Source organism: Hermetia illucens, chromosome 5 (genome assembly GCF_905115235.1).
Source record: "Hermetia illucens chromosome 5, iHerIll2.2.curated.20191125, whole genome shotgun sequence".
NCBI lineage: Eukaryota > Metazoa > Arthropoda > Insecta > Diptera > Stratiomyidae > Hermetia > Hermetia illucens.
In genome coordinates, this window is record NC_051853.1 from 94,432,624 (window position 1) to 94,450,140 (window position 17,517).

General features: G+C 39.5%; 1 protein-coding gene across 2 annotated transcripts; it reads right to left on the bottom strand.

Moving 5' to 3' along the window:
- Window positions 1-6,679: 6,679 nt before the first annotated feature.
- LOC119657362 lies at window positions 6,680-15,912 on the bottom strand. Of its 2 annotated transcripts, XM_038064241.1 has the most exons (7): window positions 15,709-15,912; window positions 15,347-15,493; window positions 14,247-14,536; window positions 14,093-14,185; window positions 13,703-13,978; window positions 7,843-13,586; window positions 6,680-7,795 (listed from the first exon to the last, which is right to left on the bottom strand). In XM_038064241.1, the coding sequence occupies exons 1-7, from the start codon at window positions 15,880-15,882 to the stop codon at window positions 7,788-7,790; spliced, it is 6,732 nt and encodes a 2,243-aa protein (XP_037920169.1). In that variant the 5' UTR covers window positions 15,883-15,912; the 3' UTR covers window positions 6,680-7,787. The 2 variants fall into 2 exon arrangements, with proteins under 2 accessions (XP_037920169.1, XP_037920168.1); XM_038064240.1 differs by having other exon boundaries at window positions 6,680-13,586.
- Between the last annotated feature and the right edge of the window lie 1,605 nt (window positions 15,913-17,517).

Consider the following 17,517-nt stretch of genomic DNA (forward strand, 5'->3'; position numbering starts at 1 on the left):
CTCGACACTGAGGAGTGTTATTTTTACTATTGTATGTAAAAGATGTTCAGTTAGTTGTTAAAATCACAAAGAGTCATTTTAATTGCCAAACGAAATATTTTGACTAATTAAATTGTTCTGCGTACAACGCCGATTTCGTATTTGTTGCCATTATAGGGAAAGTTATTTGAATACTTCAAAAGTATTTAAACTTGAAATTTTTATATTATGGGTACAGTTCAAAAGATTTTTCTAAAAGATTGCTCATAGATTTGAATCAATAGTTGTTTGAATTCATGTCTTAGTAGATTTCGCCAAATGTTCAATAGTTATTGAAGTGTCGCATTTCTAAAAGGAAACCACCAAAATCATCTACAATGATTTAAAAATATAAAATTCGTTTATTTTTGTATTCAAATTGTAAATTATATATTTCTATTTCACAGTGGTGCAAGATCAAATTCTTTTTCGATATTTGAATTCAACTACTTCATATATTCAAGTGAAATTCAAAATAGGTACCAATTGAAAGGCAAAGAAAGACATTATCGAAACAAATAAAAATAAAGATTGCAGGCAAAGAAATGAGAACAAAGAAAGATCAAAAGCAAAAAGCATTGAAGACATTTAGATATCAATTTGAAAACAAATATACGAATACCCTAAAAACCTATAGCGGTTTTATTTATAAACAAATTACGAAGTAAAAAGAAAATTTTTAATATAAATTTTGATGATAAATGCAAAATGAGAAAAAAAAATCGATGAAAAAGAATTATTTAAAAAATTAAAACTTTTGAAAAGTGTAAAATAAAAACTCAAGAATTATACATTAAAGAAAAAATTTATATAACAAAGAAAGTTTGAGTTTTATTGGGGATCTTACTTAAATATTTTCAGCTTTTCGGATGGGGGAGATGAGGCGCATTTCCAAAAACCATGAATCTACGAAATGCAGATTGCGACATGCCCATGGATCAAAATTTCAGTAGCAGACTTTCGTCACTTATAACGACCCAAATATTCGTAAAGGAGACTTTTCACGCTGGGAATTTTTTCCTATTTTTGGTTACTAATTCGATAGAATATAGTCTTAAAGCTCGTCTCTCAAAATTTCAAGTCGAAACTCTCAGTAGTTTTTTTTTTGAAAGTTTCTTTGTGAAGGCATCTTCGATCTTCTTGATTCTTTCTCTGGATTTCTCTTTGAAAAACTGCATTTGAACTTCGCAAGATTTACATTTATCTCAAAAACAAGTTTTCTAAAATTTTCCATTTTTTCAGGATTTTTCAGGAAAATCGATCTAGTAAGATGTTTATATTATTTTTTTTTATCAAAATAATCGTAATACTCATCATTATGGTCCAAACCAGAATTTCGGAGATTTGTTGACATTGGTAATGCTTTAGGTAAAAAAATAAGGACAATTTTAAATTTTATAACCGATTGGATTCACACTTAAAACCAATATGCTTCCTTGAAAGGGTAGTATAGGTCCCAGGGCGAAACGTGGATTAGTACCTACGATAAGCATAAAACCTGGGAAACACCTGCTGAACCAACACCAACAGCTCTATTACCAAACCCTATCTACACCTCCACGTGGTGACCGCTGGGAGCTCTTTCTTAACGAAAAGCAGCAGACCGAGAAGGCTGAAGACGAGTCTCCCGCGGCTAAAAACGGGACAAATTGTACCAACTGCTTGCGAGGCAAATTTAGATATATAAACCTCATTAACGTTCATGCCCCTACAGAGGAGACTGCAGAGTCGGAGAAGGATACTTTCTACGAGGCAATAGACCGAACCCTCGAAGCCTGCCCCAGATATCAAAATCATAATTGGGGATTTTAACATTCAAGTCGGAACGGAGCCCGTATTCAGGCAGTACGTTGGCTCCCATAATGAAATGGTAATGGACTGCGAATTATTCAATTAGGAGTGTCACAAGAAATGGTTGCTGGAAGTGGAAGTGGTGGTTTGCGCGGAAAGCGGTCCACAAACATACGTGGATCCCTCCAAACGGGACCACTTTCAACCAAATTGACCACGTGCTGATCGAACGCCGCCACCTTTCAGCCTTAATGAATGTCAGAACATATAGGGGGGCCAATATAGATTCGGATCACTATCTCGTTGGCATGGTGATCCGAGCTCGAAAAACAACACCACCCAGAATCCCCTCTGATAATCAGGTGAGAGTTAACACTGAAGCCATCCACAACACAGCCCTCCGCGACACCTATAAGAGGGAAATGGATGCCGCAATAACCGCAGTCAGCAGAGATCCTGGAGATGAAGTATCAACAAATGATCTTCACAATCACCTGAAGAACGTTATCCTAAATACGGCCACAAACATACTTGGTCCCAGCCGCAAAAAGAGTCGAAACGGCTGGTTTGACGATGAATGTAAGTTAGCAACGGAACGGAAGAATGCTGCATACTGGGTAATGTTGCATTCTTAAAGGACGCGAGCACGCGCGGAGACAGAGAAGCGATTTCACAGACGGAAAAGGAAGCCTGGAAGAGCCAACAAGTCTGTGAATTCGAAAAGTACAAGGAGCAACCGCACCAGGCGCGCAAGTTTTACCAACAAGTCAGCAGGATGAAGCCTTACACATCTCGATGTCCATCTTGCCGAGACAAAGAGGAAAATCTGATATCCGACAGAATGGGTATAGTGGAGCGATGGCTTGAGTATTAACCAGAACATCGGCGAGTTGGAGATCCCAACAACTGAAGACGACGGGCAAATATTGCCACCACCAAGTATAGAAGAAACAGTCCGTGCAATTCATCGGCTTAAAAATCATAAGTCCCCAGGAGCCGATGGAATGGAGCCGAATTGGTTAAATATGGAGACGACCAATTACACCAAGCTGGTCATCAAGTTATGCTTAAGTTGTTGGACAGCGAGTCAATGCCTGACGGCTGGCAGCGAGGCATTATCTGCCTCATAATCTGAAACAGAGATTTGTCTGACAAATGTCTGTCAAATATATGAGATAGGGGGACAAATGTGGGTCTAATACATAAAAAACAACCTTTTGTCTGAAACTAGCATTTGTCTGCCGCACGTGTTCTTGTTGTTCATGTGCGATATGATATGTTGATTGTGCGATGTTTAACATAGGTTATTATTAGGAAGTATCATTAATGAATTTCGTACATTTTTATTTTTAGAAATAAAAAATTTGTAAATAGAAATTCTGTATAAAAGAAATGTGGCATGAAATAACTTTTATCATTTGGTTTTCAAGCGTTGTCGTTTTCGTTTCCGCTCTTTAGCACCGATAGAAGAGAATAGAACAAGAACCCAAAGATCAAAAAGCACAGATCCTACCCGAAGCAGAAGAAACAGTTTCATTTTTTTCAGATTGTTCAGTTGGATAGTTTCTGAGAATGGGTCCGTTAAAGAAATCATCAATTTCGACCCTCCGCACCCCGCCTTTCCAATAAATGTCAAAACTAACGCTAACTTCGAAAACTACTAATCAAGACCTTTCCTTGGATGCCAAACATGGCTATATTCGGTGAAAAAAATGGTACACCCCCTTTTTCATGTATAGGGACTCCCCATAAAATCAACATCAAAAGATGTAACTTTCTGCATGTGTAGGCGTTCACAGTTCCCACCTTCTCACCAAATTTTGTGTCAATCAGTTCAGCCGTACAGCCGAGAAAGTGCGTGTGACCGACAGACAGACATCGAACCGATTTTAATAAGGTTTGTTTTACAAACAAAACCTCAAAAGGCCAGAGATAAGGTGTCAATCTTTACTTCACAAATATCCAGTCGCGAGCAGCATTTCAGGTAACTCAACCGTTAGCTTGCACGCTTTAGTTGTACTTCAAGCTTAAGTCTGGAATGTATTTTAGAATAACAACATTGAATAGAAACGTGGTTCATCAGCAAGAAAGAATGAAACTAACGATAAAATTGTATATTGTACTCCAACATGATTATTGGCTGCATTGCTTTTTGAAGAGTACATAAGGAACCAAAAAAGGGAAAAGGTCATGAATTCGCCTGTTCCAGAGGTGTATATATATTTATAGACTAGCCTGTTGTAAGAAGACTGTACTCAGGAGGTGTCAAACCAAGAGCCGAATTTGTTTGGACACCGTTTTCGTAGCATCTGTCGCTCTCGATGGTTCTGAGTGTTGGCCAACTATAAAAGACAATGAACAGTGTCTTGCGGTAATGGAGACGAAGATGCTGCGTTGGACTAGTGGTGTGACACGTTTTGATCCCATCCGAAATGAGGATATCTGCGATCGTGATGGGGTTGCATCGATCGTGGGAAAATTGCGAGAGATTTGTCTTCGATGGTATGGTCACGCAATTCACTTGCCAAGATTGGTCTGAACATCGAAATCGAAAAGGCAGGCCGGAACAACGGTGGCTTGATACGCTGAATGGGGATTTAAAAGCCTCGAGATTGCACCCAGATCAGGCACTTGATAGAGCCGGTCAACCAACCCCACTTGTTAACAGGACAAAGGCTGAAGAAAAAAGAAACATCAGTCCAGCAAATGGCGGGATTGATTTAGGTCAGGTGCGCAGATACGTTTTGCGCATCTTTATTGACATTGTTATTGGTTTTCATCTGTGTGATAATGTGCATAATTATATGTGTCACAGCAATCTAGAACGGAAACCAGTATGGTCTTTGCCGGCGAATCTTTCAAGGTGTTCTGTGATGCATTCCGTCATGATTTTGGCGAGCGTCTTTATGACAGCAGGAAGCAGGCAAATGTCTCTTCAGGTTCAGGGATTCACCGTATGTTATACGATTTATAATCGTGGTGAAGTACTCCTTCCACCCCTTCAGCTGTTCATCATCGTGGATAAGAAAGTCCCTCACAACACCTTTGAAATGTTTAAGACCATATACAAGCTCTTTTGTAATACGACTTGGTAGCGAAATCGTTACTATTATATTTGCGGCAGCTTCTGCTTCCTTCACCAAAGCACACTCCTCCTTTCTCATCAAGAAAAAAAACTAAACAAATTTCCGAAAGTCCTCTAGGTAGAAGGGACAATTTTAACCTCAATGCTAGTTACGATTGGCGTTGTTCTATTTTATCAACTCTTAGCATCAAGAGGCAAAACAAGACAATGGGTTGAAAACGTCCAAGGAACGGTAAACAGTGATGCTCTGCTCTACTTCTGCTTGTATGTATACACTAGTCCCTTTCGTGATAGACAAACCAATATTGTATGGAGAATTTTGCAGTATAATAGCTCGGACGCTAAGCAACCCCCACATACAGTAAAACAGCAATAGGCCAACAAAGCATGCACAGCAAAACCCTTCAGCAACGTAGTCGGGAGCCGTTGAAGGATGGAACTGGCGGATGGTAATTCTGCTAGCGGTAAACCTTGCCCACATGGTATAATACCAGTCATGCTTTAGAAACAACAAGAAAGGGTTGTGTCGTGGCGAGAGCTTTTATGTCAGACACATGCTAATGCGTACAGGATTTGCAAGGGGCACTCCTCCTTGCCATACCTTCAGGTACTCCCTAATTAGAGCCTCAAAGAAATCTCTAGTTGTAGGGTAGGGAATGTTCTATCAGAAGAAATCTGAGCCGGTTGGACTCTGCTCCTCCTGCTCTTTCACAGCAGTTATAGTCATAGGAGTTTGTGGCATCAAATAGGAGCACCAGAACGCCAATTGGGTTCCTCGGAGTGGCCACTGATACCTACCTACCGTACGCCTCGAATATAATTAATTGCTCTATAATTGCAAAAAGAAATATACAACGAGTTTTTATGAATACGCTACGCAATCCAGTCGTATGGGTGCAATTTATACGAGCGTTTCGGGGTTTCGTGTAAAAAAAGCTCTAGAAGTCTTGGGTTTTACAAAACAATACGGTTTAACTAATTAAACCATGCCTACGAACTGAAAATAAGATTTGAATTGTCCGTAACTAAAGCGTGCAAAATCGTTGAAATTATCAAAGCGAAAAGGGTCAAAAAACAAGATCTATGTACAATAAAAGCTTTTTCGTCCTACAAAAATTTTTATTTCGTGTATATACGTACGTAAGAAGACCACACACAAGAGATTTGTCTCCCGGCACATTGCTTGAATTTTTTAGTGAAAGAAATGCATTGTATGTTCTTCGATGCGTGCGATGCTTTCGCGCTTTTGCTCTGAGATTAGTGCCGTGTATGTGGTGCAGTGCATTGGGTTGCGGCCACGTGATTGCGAGCAAATCTCTTTATAGCTTGCCACAAGGGATGGGGAAATACACACAAGAAAACCATCTAAGCGTCATAAACCCATCAGTGCATGATCCGCAAGGGACACGGGTGTGAGCTACCTCGTCTCTGCCCCGCGAAAGCGTAATGGCAGATTTGCTCCTTCTGTGTAAGCTTGTTGATTCAATACTTTTGAGTACTTTACTTAGCAGGATAGCTCTGGAAAGCTCTTATGGAAACAACCATTGAAGATGCAGCAGAAAAGCAGATAAACCATGGTTTCATGCGAAACTTCACCGAAGCAGGTTTATATTATACCACGTTAAATACATTTCCGCACTATTCAATATGCAACTACGGCTAGTGATGAAATACATTTAACTTCAATAATTTTTTCAGTTCCCTGTTATTCTCAAATACGTCGTCTAAATAATCACAGATTGGTTGATACTAAATTTATAAATGTCTCTAATTAATAGAACGAAATTTCAAAAGCTTGTTTTTTATTAAAGTAAAAATATCTATTATAAAAATCCACAACGAATTATTTAGTTCTCGTCTAGGACATTTAAAAATACCATGAACTTATTATGTGATGAACAAAAATGATTCAATGAAAACATGCTCCAATCTCAAATCGACTCGAGCATGCGCCAAAAATGCATTTGTTTGATCACAAATTGCGACAAAGAAAATTTAGAAACAAATCTTATATTGAATTATTTCTTATTTTATTTTTATGTATTGTTTACAAATAAGTTTTCTTTTTCTTTTAAGTGTCACAATCACATTAACAAATTCCTTAGACAGACACATATTCATCATCGTATTTACATATATGCATGTGACAATCTATGAAATCAATGACCTACACGTACGATATACTGTTAAGTGCTTCTGTTAACTCTACAAAGATTCATCTTCTGCTTCATACGTTAGTTCTCTTACTTTAGCTTAAATTAAAGACATGCTTGAATAACGCTATATACTTTTGATGCCTTAACTTGATATTATTCTATTGAAGAAAGATCTTACGTTATGTATGTGTTCGTTTGTATAAAACATGTAAATATTTTTCCAAATAAAAGCTAATTTCCATTGCATGTACTAGGACTCCTCGCAGGAATCCTCAAGATTAAACTCTTTAAAACTAAATAAAATTAGTAAAAAAAATAACTTAAAATAAAATCAGTTCTAAAAAGATTAGACACCTTTTACTAAAAGTATATGGGCTCAACCCTCTCTCATTTCATTTGTATTTCGGTTCAGAGTCTTTTCCGAAAGCCTCTAAAACTAGTTTACACTTTGATTGTTTTGGAAAATAATAAAATTTTATGAATACAAATGCTGAGAGTTTAATTAACCTAAATCTTGACCACATTTCACTTAGGCGACAGATTCCTTGCAAATTCCTAAAACGGAATCTTTCAAGCTGAGTTCTGAATACGTGAAAAATGAAAATTTCATGGCTTAAACGTTCAAATCGCATGCGATCGTATTGCCAAAAAATACAGACGAAAAAACATCAAATGAAATACACATCCAGTTGTGTAACTGAAATTCTGTCTTCACTTATCTCGGTTTATTAACTGCTCTAAGCTGCATTAAACGTTCCACATTTTCAGTCTCAATTCAATGATCGGGAGCTGTGTTATTTTTATCATTAACGCTTGTTGAGGCACCACTCTCAGACATTTCACTTAAGCTAGCAACGGTCCCATCATCGACTTCTAAATTCGAATTCGACGATATACTGTCCAAGTCGTTTTGTAGTTCACGCTCGATGTTAGCGTTGTTGTTATTTTCTGCGATTTCATTGATGTGCAGCATACTCAAGTGGGTCCCTGGTGGATTACTCAAGCTCACACCAGGTCGTTCATTCGATGGTACAGATGCTAGTGGCTCGATTGGCATAGCAACGTTTGGATTCGGGGAACTAACAGAGGCTATCACATTCGAATAGTTTGGCGGAGTGACATTGTTTGAATTTAGGGAGCTAATAGAGGGCATTACACTCGGATCAGCAGAACATCCAACAATGGGGGCCATTGAAGGTTTTATATTATACAGTTTAAATGCTGGCATAGTCGAGGTTGAGGGATCAAAGAAAGGACTGTTGGGAAGATTGCTCAGTGATGCGGTGTAAGAATGTGCTGAGCAACTTACAGTCGGACTAACAATAGCTTTAGGTAAAGATATTATCGCCGGAGCAGCGCTAAGTGGCACAGCAGAACCAATAACATTATTTGCGGTATCGTTGGTAGTTAAATTGCCAGGTGATGCAGTTTGCAGGCAAGGGGGAACCATCGAAAGATTTGCAGTCTCATACATGTTAGAAGATGCGGTGGACTGTTGAGGCGTGCAATCAGGACCAGACGTACAATCAGAACCAGTACTATTATCTGTGGTAGGTGCTTTCGTATCTTCAAATTTACCAATTGCTTCAGAAACATAATTTTGGTAGTGCGGTTGTTGTTTCATATCGTTAACAACTGCGATTTCATTTGAAACATTGTGTACATCTGATGTACAATAATTTTCTAATGGCAGTGCATCAGTCTCATGCGTACTTTCATTTTGGATTTTTGCGTCCTCAGATTCAGATGGCATAGGCTTCTTACAAGACGAGTCTGTCCTAGAGCTAGTTGAATCCGTTGTCTTCCCTATTTCGCTGCTTTTCATCGGCGAAGCCTCTTCCGTTGGGAAATCACAGTTTCTTGACAACTCATTTTCGAAGAAGCCCAACAAATTATCATTATCCTTAATGAGATCTTTTAGCTTTTGATTGCAGTTACTGTTACCCTCCTCAATGTTTTCATCAAAGTTGGCTTGATCATGGAAATCGTTCAAACGATCATGATCCATATTTTCAGTTGATCTTGAAGTGATTTGATTTTGTCTGGCTTCAATATCATCTGCGGACATATTTTCAGTTGACCCCGATGTGACTTGATTTCGTCTGGCGTCAATATCATCTCCGGACATATTTTCAGTAGATCTCGATGTGATTTGATTTTGCCTGGCTTCAATATTAGCTAAAGTCAGGTCTATTGCTTCGTCGGATGCTAAATTTGTTGGAGGGTTACATGAACCGCTTTGGCAGTCATTGGTATCTTGAAGGCGAAGAGACACAGTTGTTTCGGCTGCAGTGCAGAAGCTATATTCATCTTTAGAGGGAGTTGGTGCAGGTTCGATTTTATCTAAAGTTGCATTTCGCTGTTCCAGTTCCATTTCACCGGATTTTCTTGCATTTGTTTCATCAATCCCGACTTTCTTCTCGGTAATTACGTTTTCGACAGGATATTCCTCGTTCGATGAAGGATTCATCTCTAGAGACAAGCTGGCGTTTTTCGCATCGTTAGATTTTTGCAGTTCGTCATCTGATTTCGATTTAATTTCATTGAAAACTGCCTTGATGCAGAGTGAATTAATCGGGGAGACCGTGTGAGATCCTTCTTGTTCACTGTTTTCCACTTGTTCATCAGTCAAACTATCCACCTGCGTGCGTACAGTGGCAATCGTCTCCTGTTCACAACCTAAAGAAAAAGTTTTGTCCACACATTCACTTTCAAGATGAGTACGGTCCAACGAGATTGTGGTGCATTCAACACCAGATCGTAGATCGATTCCTCCAACATTTTCACAAAATCCGGCTATATTTTTCGTAGAACTTGCCATTTCACAAGTACTTTCTCTTAATGCATCACCACGAGAGGCAATTTCATCTAAATTTTCTTCAATGCTCTCATTCATTAGATCATCTTCATTTGCAACAGATTGTGAGTCCGATATATAATCTGCTTCATTTTCTGATTCATACCGTGGTTCTTCTTTACATACAACGTATTGTTGTGCTTCGTCCTCCGCACTATTATTTTGTTCGTCATCATTGGGGTCCGGGCTTTGCTCTTCGTCAAGCTCCTGGCAAGGTGGTGAATCTCGATCATCGAAATTTCTCTGTTCCATTGGAACCAACAATTCTGTCTCATCCTCTTTCGGATTCGAATCATTTGCTAGGTTTTCCGTCTCATCCTCTTTCGAATTCAAATCATTTGCTGGGTTTCCTACTCTCGTTATAGACTCAACATTACTGATAACGAAATTGTTGACAGGTTCACTTTGCATATCACCCAAACTGTTATGAAATAATATATCAGCATCCGAAGTGCCACCTCCGAACTCTTCTCCTTCAAAATACGGTTCACTTTTAATTGAGAAGTCATAGTCTAGAGGTTCTTCTTTTATAGGAATATCACTATCTGCTCCTACTCCAGTGGACACTTCCATGTCCGGTTCTCTTTTGATTTGAACACTGAGTGGTGGAATTTCATTAGCGATTCCAGAACAAGGTGCAGCTGGGGGATCCTTGTTGTTATCATCACTGAAGTTGAATGCGTTGAATTCTGATCTAATACGAAGTATAGGGAATTTTCTTGGTTCGCCCTTGCCGACAGGTGGAATGTCTTTCTTGGTTGTAGTTCTTTCGCCGCAATTTATTTCTGCCAGAGCGTCTTTTCCACTTGAAACCAAAGATATCTTTAGCGCAAATACATTATTCACCGTATCAGTGGATGTCGCCAAGTTCTCATTTCTGGATCTATCGATACTGTGACCTTCAGTATTAGGTGTATCACAACCTACTTCAGGTAAGATAGCATTTTGTTCTAGAACACGTGCATTGCAATCAGGTTCTTCTTTGATGCGAATACTACTTTCCATATTTGCCTCTTGAACTTCTCCATTGCTATCTTCCTTCTCTTCATCCTCATAAAGCCTTTCTGTTTTGACTCTTACAGATAAAATAGGTGAAGTTGTGGGTTTATTTACTTCTCTAGAGAAAACTTCACTTATGACTGGAACAACTTCACACGCTTCTGACCTTATGTTCACTTCACTTGGATTGGCCTCCAGTTCGTATTCATCATTGTCGAAACATTCTTGTTTGATAGAAACTGTACGGTTTACGTCCATTTCGTTGACATCTGCATTCCTTTCCTCGTTTGTATACGTGGACTGTGAGCACACTTGACTTATGACGGGAAGCGGGGTGTTCGATCCTGACGCTAATTCCTCACTCGTTACGTCATCTTGTTCATTAACATCGACCCGTTCTTGTTTAATTGTAATTGCCGGATCTAAAGAGTTTGCATGCTCCATGTCACGATTCATACTTTGTACACTTGATTCCGAAGATTTTGAACACACTTGACTTATAACTGGAAGTGTCACATTACTCGTCGTTTCAGGTTCTATGCTAAGTGTTGCTTCCTCCGTTTCACATTCATTATTTTCCAACGGCTCTTGTTTGATGAAGATAGTTGGATTTAGTGGGTTAACATCGGTCCTATTTCCATCCGCTCTCATTTCTATGTTAGAATTTGAGCAGACACTACTTATTATTGGAAACATTGCACTTGGGGCTGCTTCTTGGCTAATCTCACGTTCTACTTTTATAGAAATTATTGGATTCGGAGGAATCTCATTCACATTACTCGGGCCGGCCGACTCTGCAGATTTCGAGCAAACTTCACTTATAACTGGAAGATTTCCAACTCCTGGCGACTCAGTTATCGTACTAGATATTTCTACATTTGAATCGCATTCGCCAGGATCTAGCCTTTCCTGTTTAATTGTAATCGTTGAGTTCAAAGTATTCACTTGTGCGACTTTGCCGCGCATTTCTGAGGAGACGTCTACATGCTGAGATTTTGAGTGTAGCTGATCGGCTTCATTGGTTAATAGCAATGGGTCTTCCGATGTCCTGCTCATGTCCGATTCGCATTCATAATTTTCTATCCTCTCTTGCTTGATTAAGATTGAAGAATTCAAAGGATTCACACGCCGAACTTTACCTTTCCGATTGTTTGCTTTACGAGGATTAGAGCCAATTGGGGTGGCAACTTTCGAACTAGATTTTCTGGACTCATCCACTTGTCGTGAGTTTTTGGTTGGACAATTTAATCCGTACTCTTCATCATCCATTCGCTCTTGTTTTATTATGTTAACGTGATTTATATTCACCGTATTGACATCACCAGGCTTATGAACCACTTCGTTCACGGCAGGCACTGCACTTGCGCTCATTGATTCGTCATCGCTATCTAATCTTTCTTGCTTGATGGAAATCGCGGGTCCCAAAGAATTAATATTAACTTTCTCATTCTTTCGCTTCTTGGTTTCAGGAGACTTCGAGCAAACTTCGCTTATAACTGGCAACGAATCCGTTGTTTCGACTACCGCAGTTGCATCTTTCTCTGCGTCATTCGACTCACTCGCCTCGTTACATCTTTCTTGTTTTATTCGCAAAGCCAATGCTTTAGGTATTTTGAAAATCTTGGATTTCTTCTTCTTTCTCTTCTTTGCCTCTGGTTCTCCTACGTCACGTGATATATCCGTTCCGTCTACGAATGAAGAATTCAAAGTTCCATGTTGCTTTTTTATTACGAGTTTCAGAGCTGGCTTCGCAGCTGGTTTTGATGCCGGTTTTGGAGAAGACACTTCCTCTGTATCAGGAACTCCCAGAGGATCTGACATAACTTCAGCAGGTTCTGAGGCCTCTGGTTGACTTGACTGCTCTACTGCTTCAGGTTCACGTTCTTTTTTAATATTGCTGCTTATTTCTGGATTAAATAGACCTCTATACTCTGAATCAATTATCTCGGCCTTGATTCGAACTGAAATATTTGACGGAATACTTCCGGGGCGTGGTAAAACTTCGGAGTTTGTTGTATTGCCATTAGAGTCTTTTGAGGATTCGGATCGATTAACTCTAGGTTCTAGTTTAATGCGGACCATAGGCGTTGGTGTGCTAGATGCAACTGAGCTTGATACACTTATAGAATCGTCATCACCGCCTTGTGATGAAGCCGAATTAGAACTTACGGGTGTACTGGCTGAGCTGTTACTACCGCTATTCAAATCTTGCCTTGAATTTTCAGTGTTTGTCACGCCGTGTGGAATAACCACAAACGGAGTTGGACGCTTGGCTCCAACACTTCGTTCTTTAGCTGGAACTTCAATGTCGATTTCCAAATTCGGCTTGAGATTCATTTCCGTATCGCTTCCGTCTTCATCGTTTGACGCAGCGTCCGCAAAATGATCTTCCACTCCTTGCTCGGGCTCCGGCTCGGGTAAGGGGTCTGGTTCAGGCTCTAGCGCCGAATCGACCACAGGCAAAGAAGTGCTCAAACCGATTGCTGAACAGCGAACCACATGCCTCAGCATGGTAGCTCTCTTTGTAAACTTCATTTGACAAACTTCACATTTTAATTGACTAATTACACACTTGTGCCAATTGTACAGATTTTGTGTTTCGAACTCCTCATTACACGTAGCACACTTCTTCGTTTTATATTCAAAATCTTGCACAAATACTGAACAGTTGAGAATATGTCTGAAAAATATAAGGAGAGAACACTTTAAGGATAAAATTATCAACATCTTATTAGTACGTAGTAACAAGCTGGAAAACACAAAACACACTTTTTCATTTATAGCAACGCTACCTACTTTGTGTAAACAGAAAGGCTCATAATTGCCTTTCCACACCGTCCGCATTCGAACGGTGTCTTCGACAGTTTATGCCACAAGTTGTGGTCCTTCACGTCCTGCTTCTTTTCAATACTTTCATTACATCGAACACAATGATAAGACACTACTCTCGGCAAGTGATCAGTGTCTAAATGTCGGTGAAGCTCCCCAGCATTGAGATAAGGTTTATTACAGATCGTGCAAGTTACATTTGTGGCGGCCTCATCCAAGGCAATATTTGGGTTTTTGAACTTCCTGAAATTAACGGAGAAGGTTTTTAACATGGTTTTTTCCTCAAGGTAGTTGCAGAGCAAGCCATCGCCATAGTCAAATCTAAATTATTGTAGTTTGGAGTGTGACAAAACTTACCGAATTATAGTTTCTCTTAGCCGTTCTCGCTTATTAGGTGTCTTTTCCGTGAGAAGATCCCCGGATGCCTTTCTTTTCTTAGATTTCAAATTTCTAAAACTCGCAATTGTATAATAACGTTTGGCACAAGTCAGTTTATTAAAAGAAAACTTACTTTTCAGGTTCGACTTTTAATTTCTTCTTAACTTCTACTGGCGGTTCCGGAACGATTTGTACTTTTTTCTTAACTTTAGACATTGGTTTTTCGCGTTCTACCTTCACGGGCTTTTTTATGTCGGGCGGCGCTTTCTTTTCAACCTTAACTACTTTGGACGATTTTACAGATTTTGTCGAATTTAGAGTTTTTGCAGAGTTAACGGCTTTTGTGGCAGTTGGAGTTTTCTTTTTGATAGTCTTTTCAACTTCTGTTTTGTCATCTTCGAGAGCGTCTGGTACAGGATCGAGCTAAAGAAATAAAGTTAGGAGAAGTCAATATAAATACACCAACCAAACGCCGCTGATTCTAAAGGGGAAGAAACAGTTTGGCCAGAAAAAATCAACAATAACTAAATCACTTTATTCAAAAGGCGACCCAACGTCCTGGCACCCTTGATAATTTCAGTGCTTGATTCTCAAAATTTTAGGAGTATAAGCCTCTAATCGCGGCCGATAAAATAGTACTATCAGAGCACACTTGGATGCTAGACGGGCTTCAATCTCACAGCGAACAAGAAAGCGAGCATAAATTATTTATAAGCACTTGGTTTCCTCAAGTGGAAGTGAAATTGTGTTGTTCAATAATTGATTGAATGATGGCAAATAGGAAACTCATCAGGGAATGATTTTATAACCAAACTATAATATTTTCCGAGTATCAGCCCGATCTCGATCTAGGGTCAGGTAATCAAGAAGATAATATTGTTGCGTTAAAACTAATAAAAGCTGTTCCCAATTGGAACCAGTGTTTTAACGTTTGTTATTGACTTTACTTTGATGCTACTTTTCTCAGGAGACCACACAATCTAGTTCGTGTTGAAGAAACTGTCCACATACAGAGAAACAGATGGCTATGACAGGCATCAGTCAGCCTTCAAGAATATCTCAGCCTTTAATTCGGTTCCCATGTCACACACGTATTAGCATTCAATTGCCTAAAATCTGTTGTAAAGATATTTCTACTCCAGGGCTTCTGAAAAGCTCAAGTTTATTCGTCCAAGCACCGCTTCTAGGAACTAATTATTGACTCAGGACTTAAGGGCACAAGAGAATAATTACCTTTGGAACGATGGTTTCTGTCAATCCGAGGAGGCGTCTAGTTTGTATATCGGTGGCCAGGCACATCTCGCGAAACTCGAAGAAGTCATTGATTTTCTCGCGACAGGCATTGCAGGCCGTTTGCGGCATTTTGTCGCCCTTTGTGACCTGCAACCGAGAAGAGAAAAACTTGTGTCAAGAAGGCAGAATTATTGATCGCCTACGTGGTTGGGCGAGCGACCATGCATGGATCCTTTCATTTAGCACAAATCCACGTCTCCCGCTAGAATTCAACGCATTTACAATCGCCACATTAATCCAGAATTGGAGCAGAATCCAATTCGGACAAAAATCAAAAGGAAATCACAAAAAACCTAAACAACCTGAATTCCGACACAGTCAAAGATCTTTTTATGAAAGTCAGGGTCAACATTTGTGCTTTTCTTGCTATTAGCAAGGATGTCTGTATTATTCGGGTTATCATCGCCGCACAAACGACAGATTTTATATAATCTGAGCCGGACATTTTCATCAATTTTTATTGAAAAGTTTTCCATCGCGACTCTGTCAAAAATGTTTTCGCCCGAACTAACGCACACAAACAAAGTGCATCATTTTGTTTATACTCGCCGTTCGCTGTCGCCTCGTCCAACCGTCCTATCAAAATTCTTTTACTCAACCCTGCACAAGTGTCGAATCTTAAACCGGCTGACAGCCGTGGTGAATACAAAAGACGAGCAAATTTCAATATTCGGTTTGTGACGAATATTTTCCGTTTGAGATGCATATAGATTCTCGTTAACATGCACAAAATAAGTTTAGTAAAAGGCATTCCATATTCTATTTCTTCAAAATAGATAGGTGTTTGGTACGTCTTGGCAGATAAATTTTTTCAGACTGTCTTTTCGCATTGGCATAGTTGCCTTCAGAGCAACCAATCATTTAATTGGAAATCAATGTCACATTCTCCTGTTGATACTTCCTCAATATCAAAAATTTTTATCTGCGACCATGATATCCTTGCTTTATTCTAAAATTTCTTGAGAATATTCATTCTAAAAGAGCATGTGTCAAAGCGATTAGTGATGAATACATTAGTGTATTGGTTAATATGCAACTCTGGAGCATTTCCCACCTTTCCATAATAATAATAATCGTTAGCACAACAATGCATGTTGAGTCATCCAGGCACTCACCTTTCCATAGTCTTTTTTAATTCGCTTCAAGACAGTATCCTCGATATCTTCATTACTATTTTTTAAAACCATGTCCCTACACATAGCGATCATTACCTGATCCAAATTTTAATCTCCATCAAACTATTTACATAATAAAGTTCTGTGAGTCGCAAACCGTCCTGCCCCATTAGTTGAATGATGGATATGGGCGCAACAACCAGTATCCGGTCTATCCCTGCCTTAATAAGGAACTGCAGATATCCCGGTTTTAAGCCGATATCCCTGAAAGCTATCTGACGTCCTGGCCTACGCTATCGCTCCATCTCAGGCAGAATCTGTCTCGTCTTCTTTTTCTACCATAGATATTACCATTATAGAATTTCCGGGCTGGATCATCCTCATCCATACGGATTAAGTGTCCCGCCCACCGTAACCCATTGAGCCGGATTTGATCTACAACCAGGCTGTCATGGTATCGCTTATAGGTTTCGTCTTTATCTAAGCTGTGGAATCGTTCATCCTCATGTAGGGTGCCAAATATTCTTCGGTGGATTTTTCTCTCGAATGCAGCTAAGAGTTCGCAATTTTTCTTGCTAAGAACCCAGGTCTCCGAGGAATAAGGACTGGCAAGATAGTCTAGTACAGTAAGACCTTTGACCTTATGATGAGACTTTCCGAGCGAAACAATTTTTGTAAGCTGTGAATTGGCTCTGTTAGCAGCCAACAACCGTATGCGGATTTCATCATCATAGTTGCTATCGGTTGTGATTTTCGACCCTAGATAGGAGAAATTTTTAACGGTCTCAAAGTTGCAGTCTCCTATCTTTATTGTTCTCCTTTAACCAATGCGATTCGATGTTGTCCGTTCTTTGGTTTTTGGCGCTGACATTGTCTCCATGTACTTTATCTTGCCTGCATTAATGCAGCAATATCTAGTACTGCCTGCCCAATCTGGATGAACATAGACTGTACATCTCGGGTTGTTCTTCCCATAATGTCGATATCGTCAGCATA

Bases quoted from the DNA above. Each gene is read 5' to 3' on its own strand.
- LOC119657362 (XM_038064240.1), bottom strand. From the start codon at position 15,882: ATGGAAAACTTTTCAATAAAAATTGATGAAAATGTCCGGCTCAGATTA. The intron at 14,186-14,246 runs GTAAGTTTTCTT...TGCGAGTTTTAG, and splicing joins TTAAAAGTCGAACCTGAAAA to AAATTTGAAATCTAAGAAAA. The intron at 13,979-14,092 runs GTAAGTTTTGTC...CGTTAATTTCAG, and splicing joins CTAAGAGAAACTATAATTCG to GAAGTTCAAAAACCCAAATA.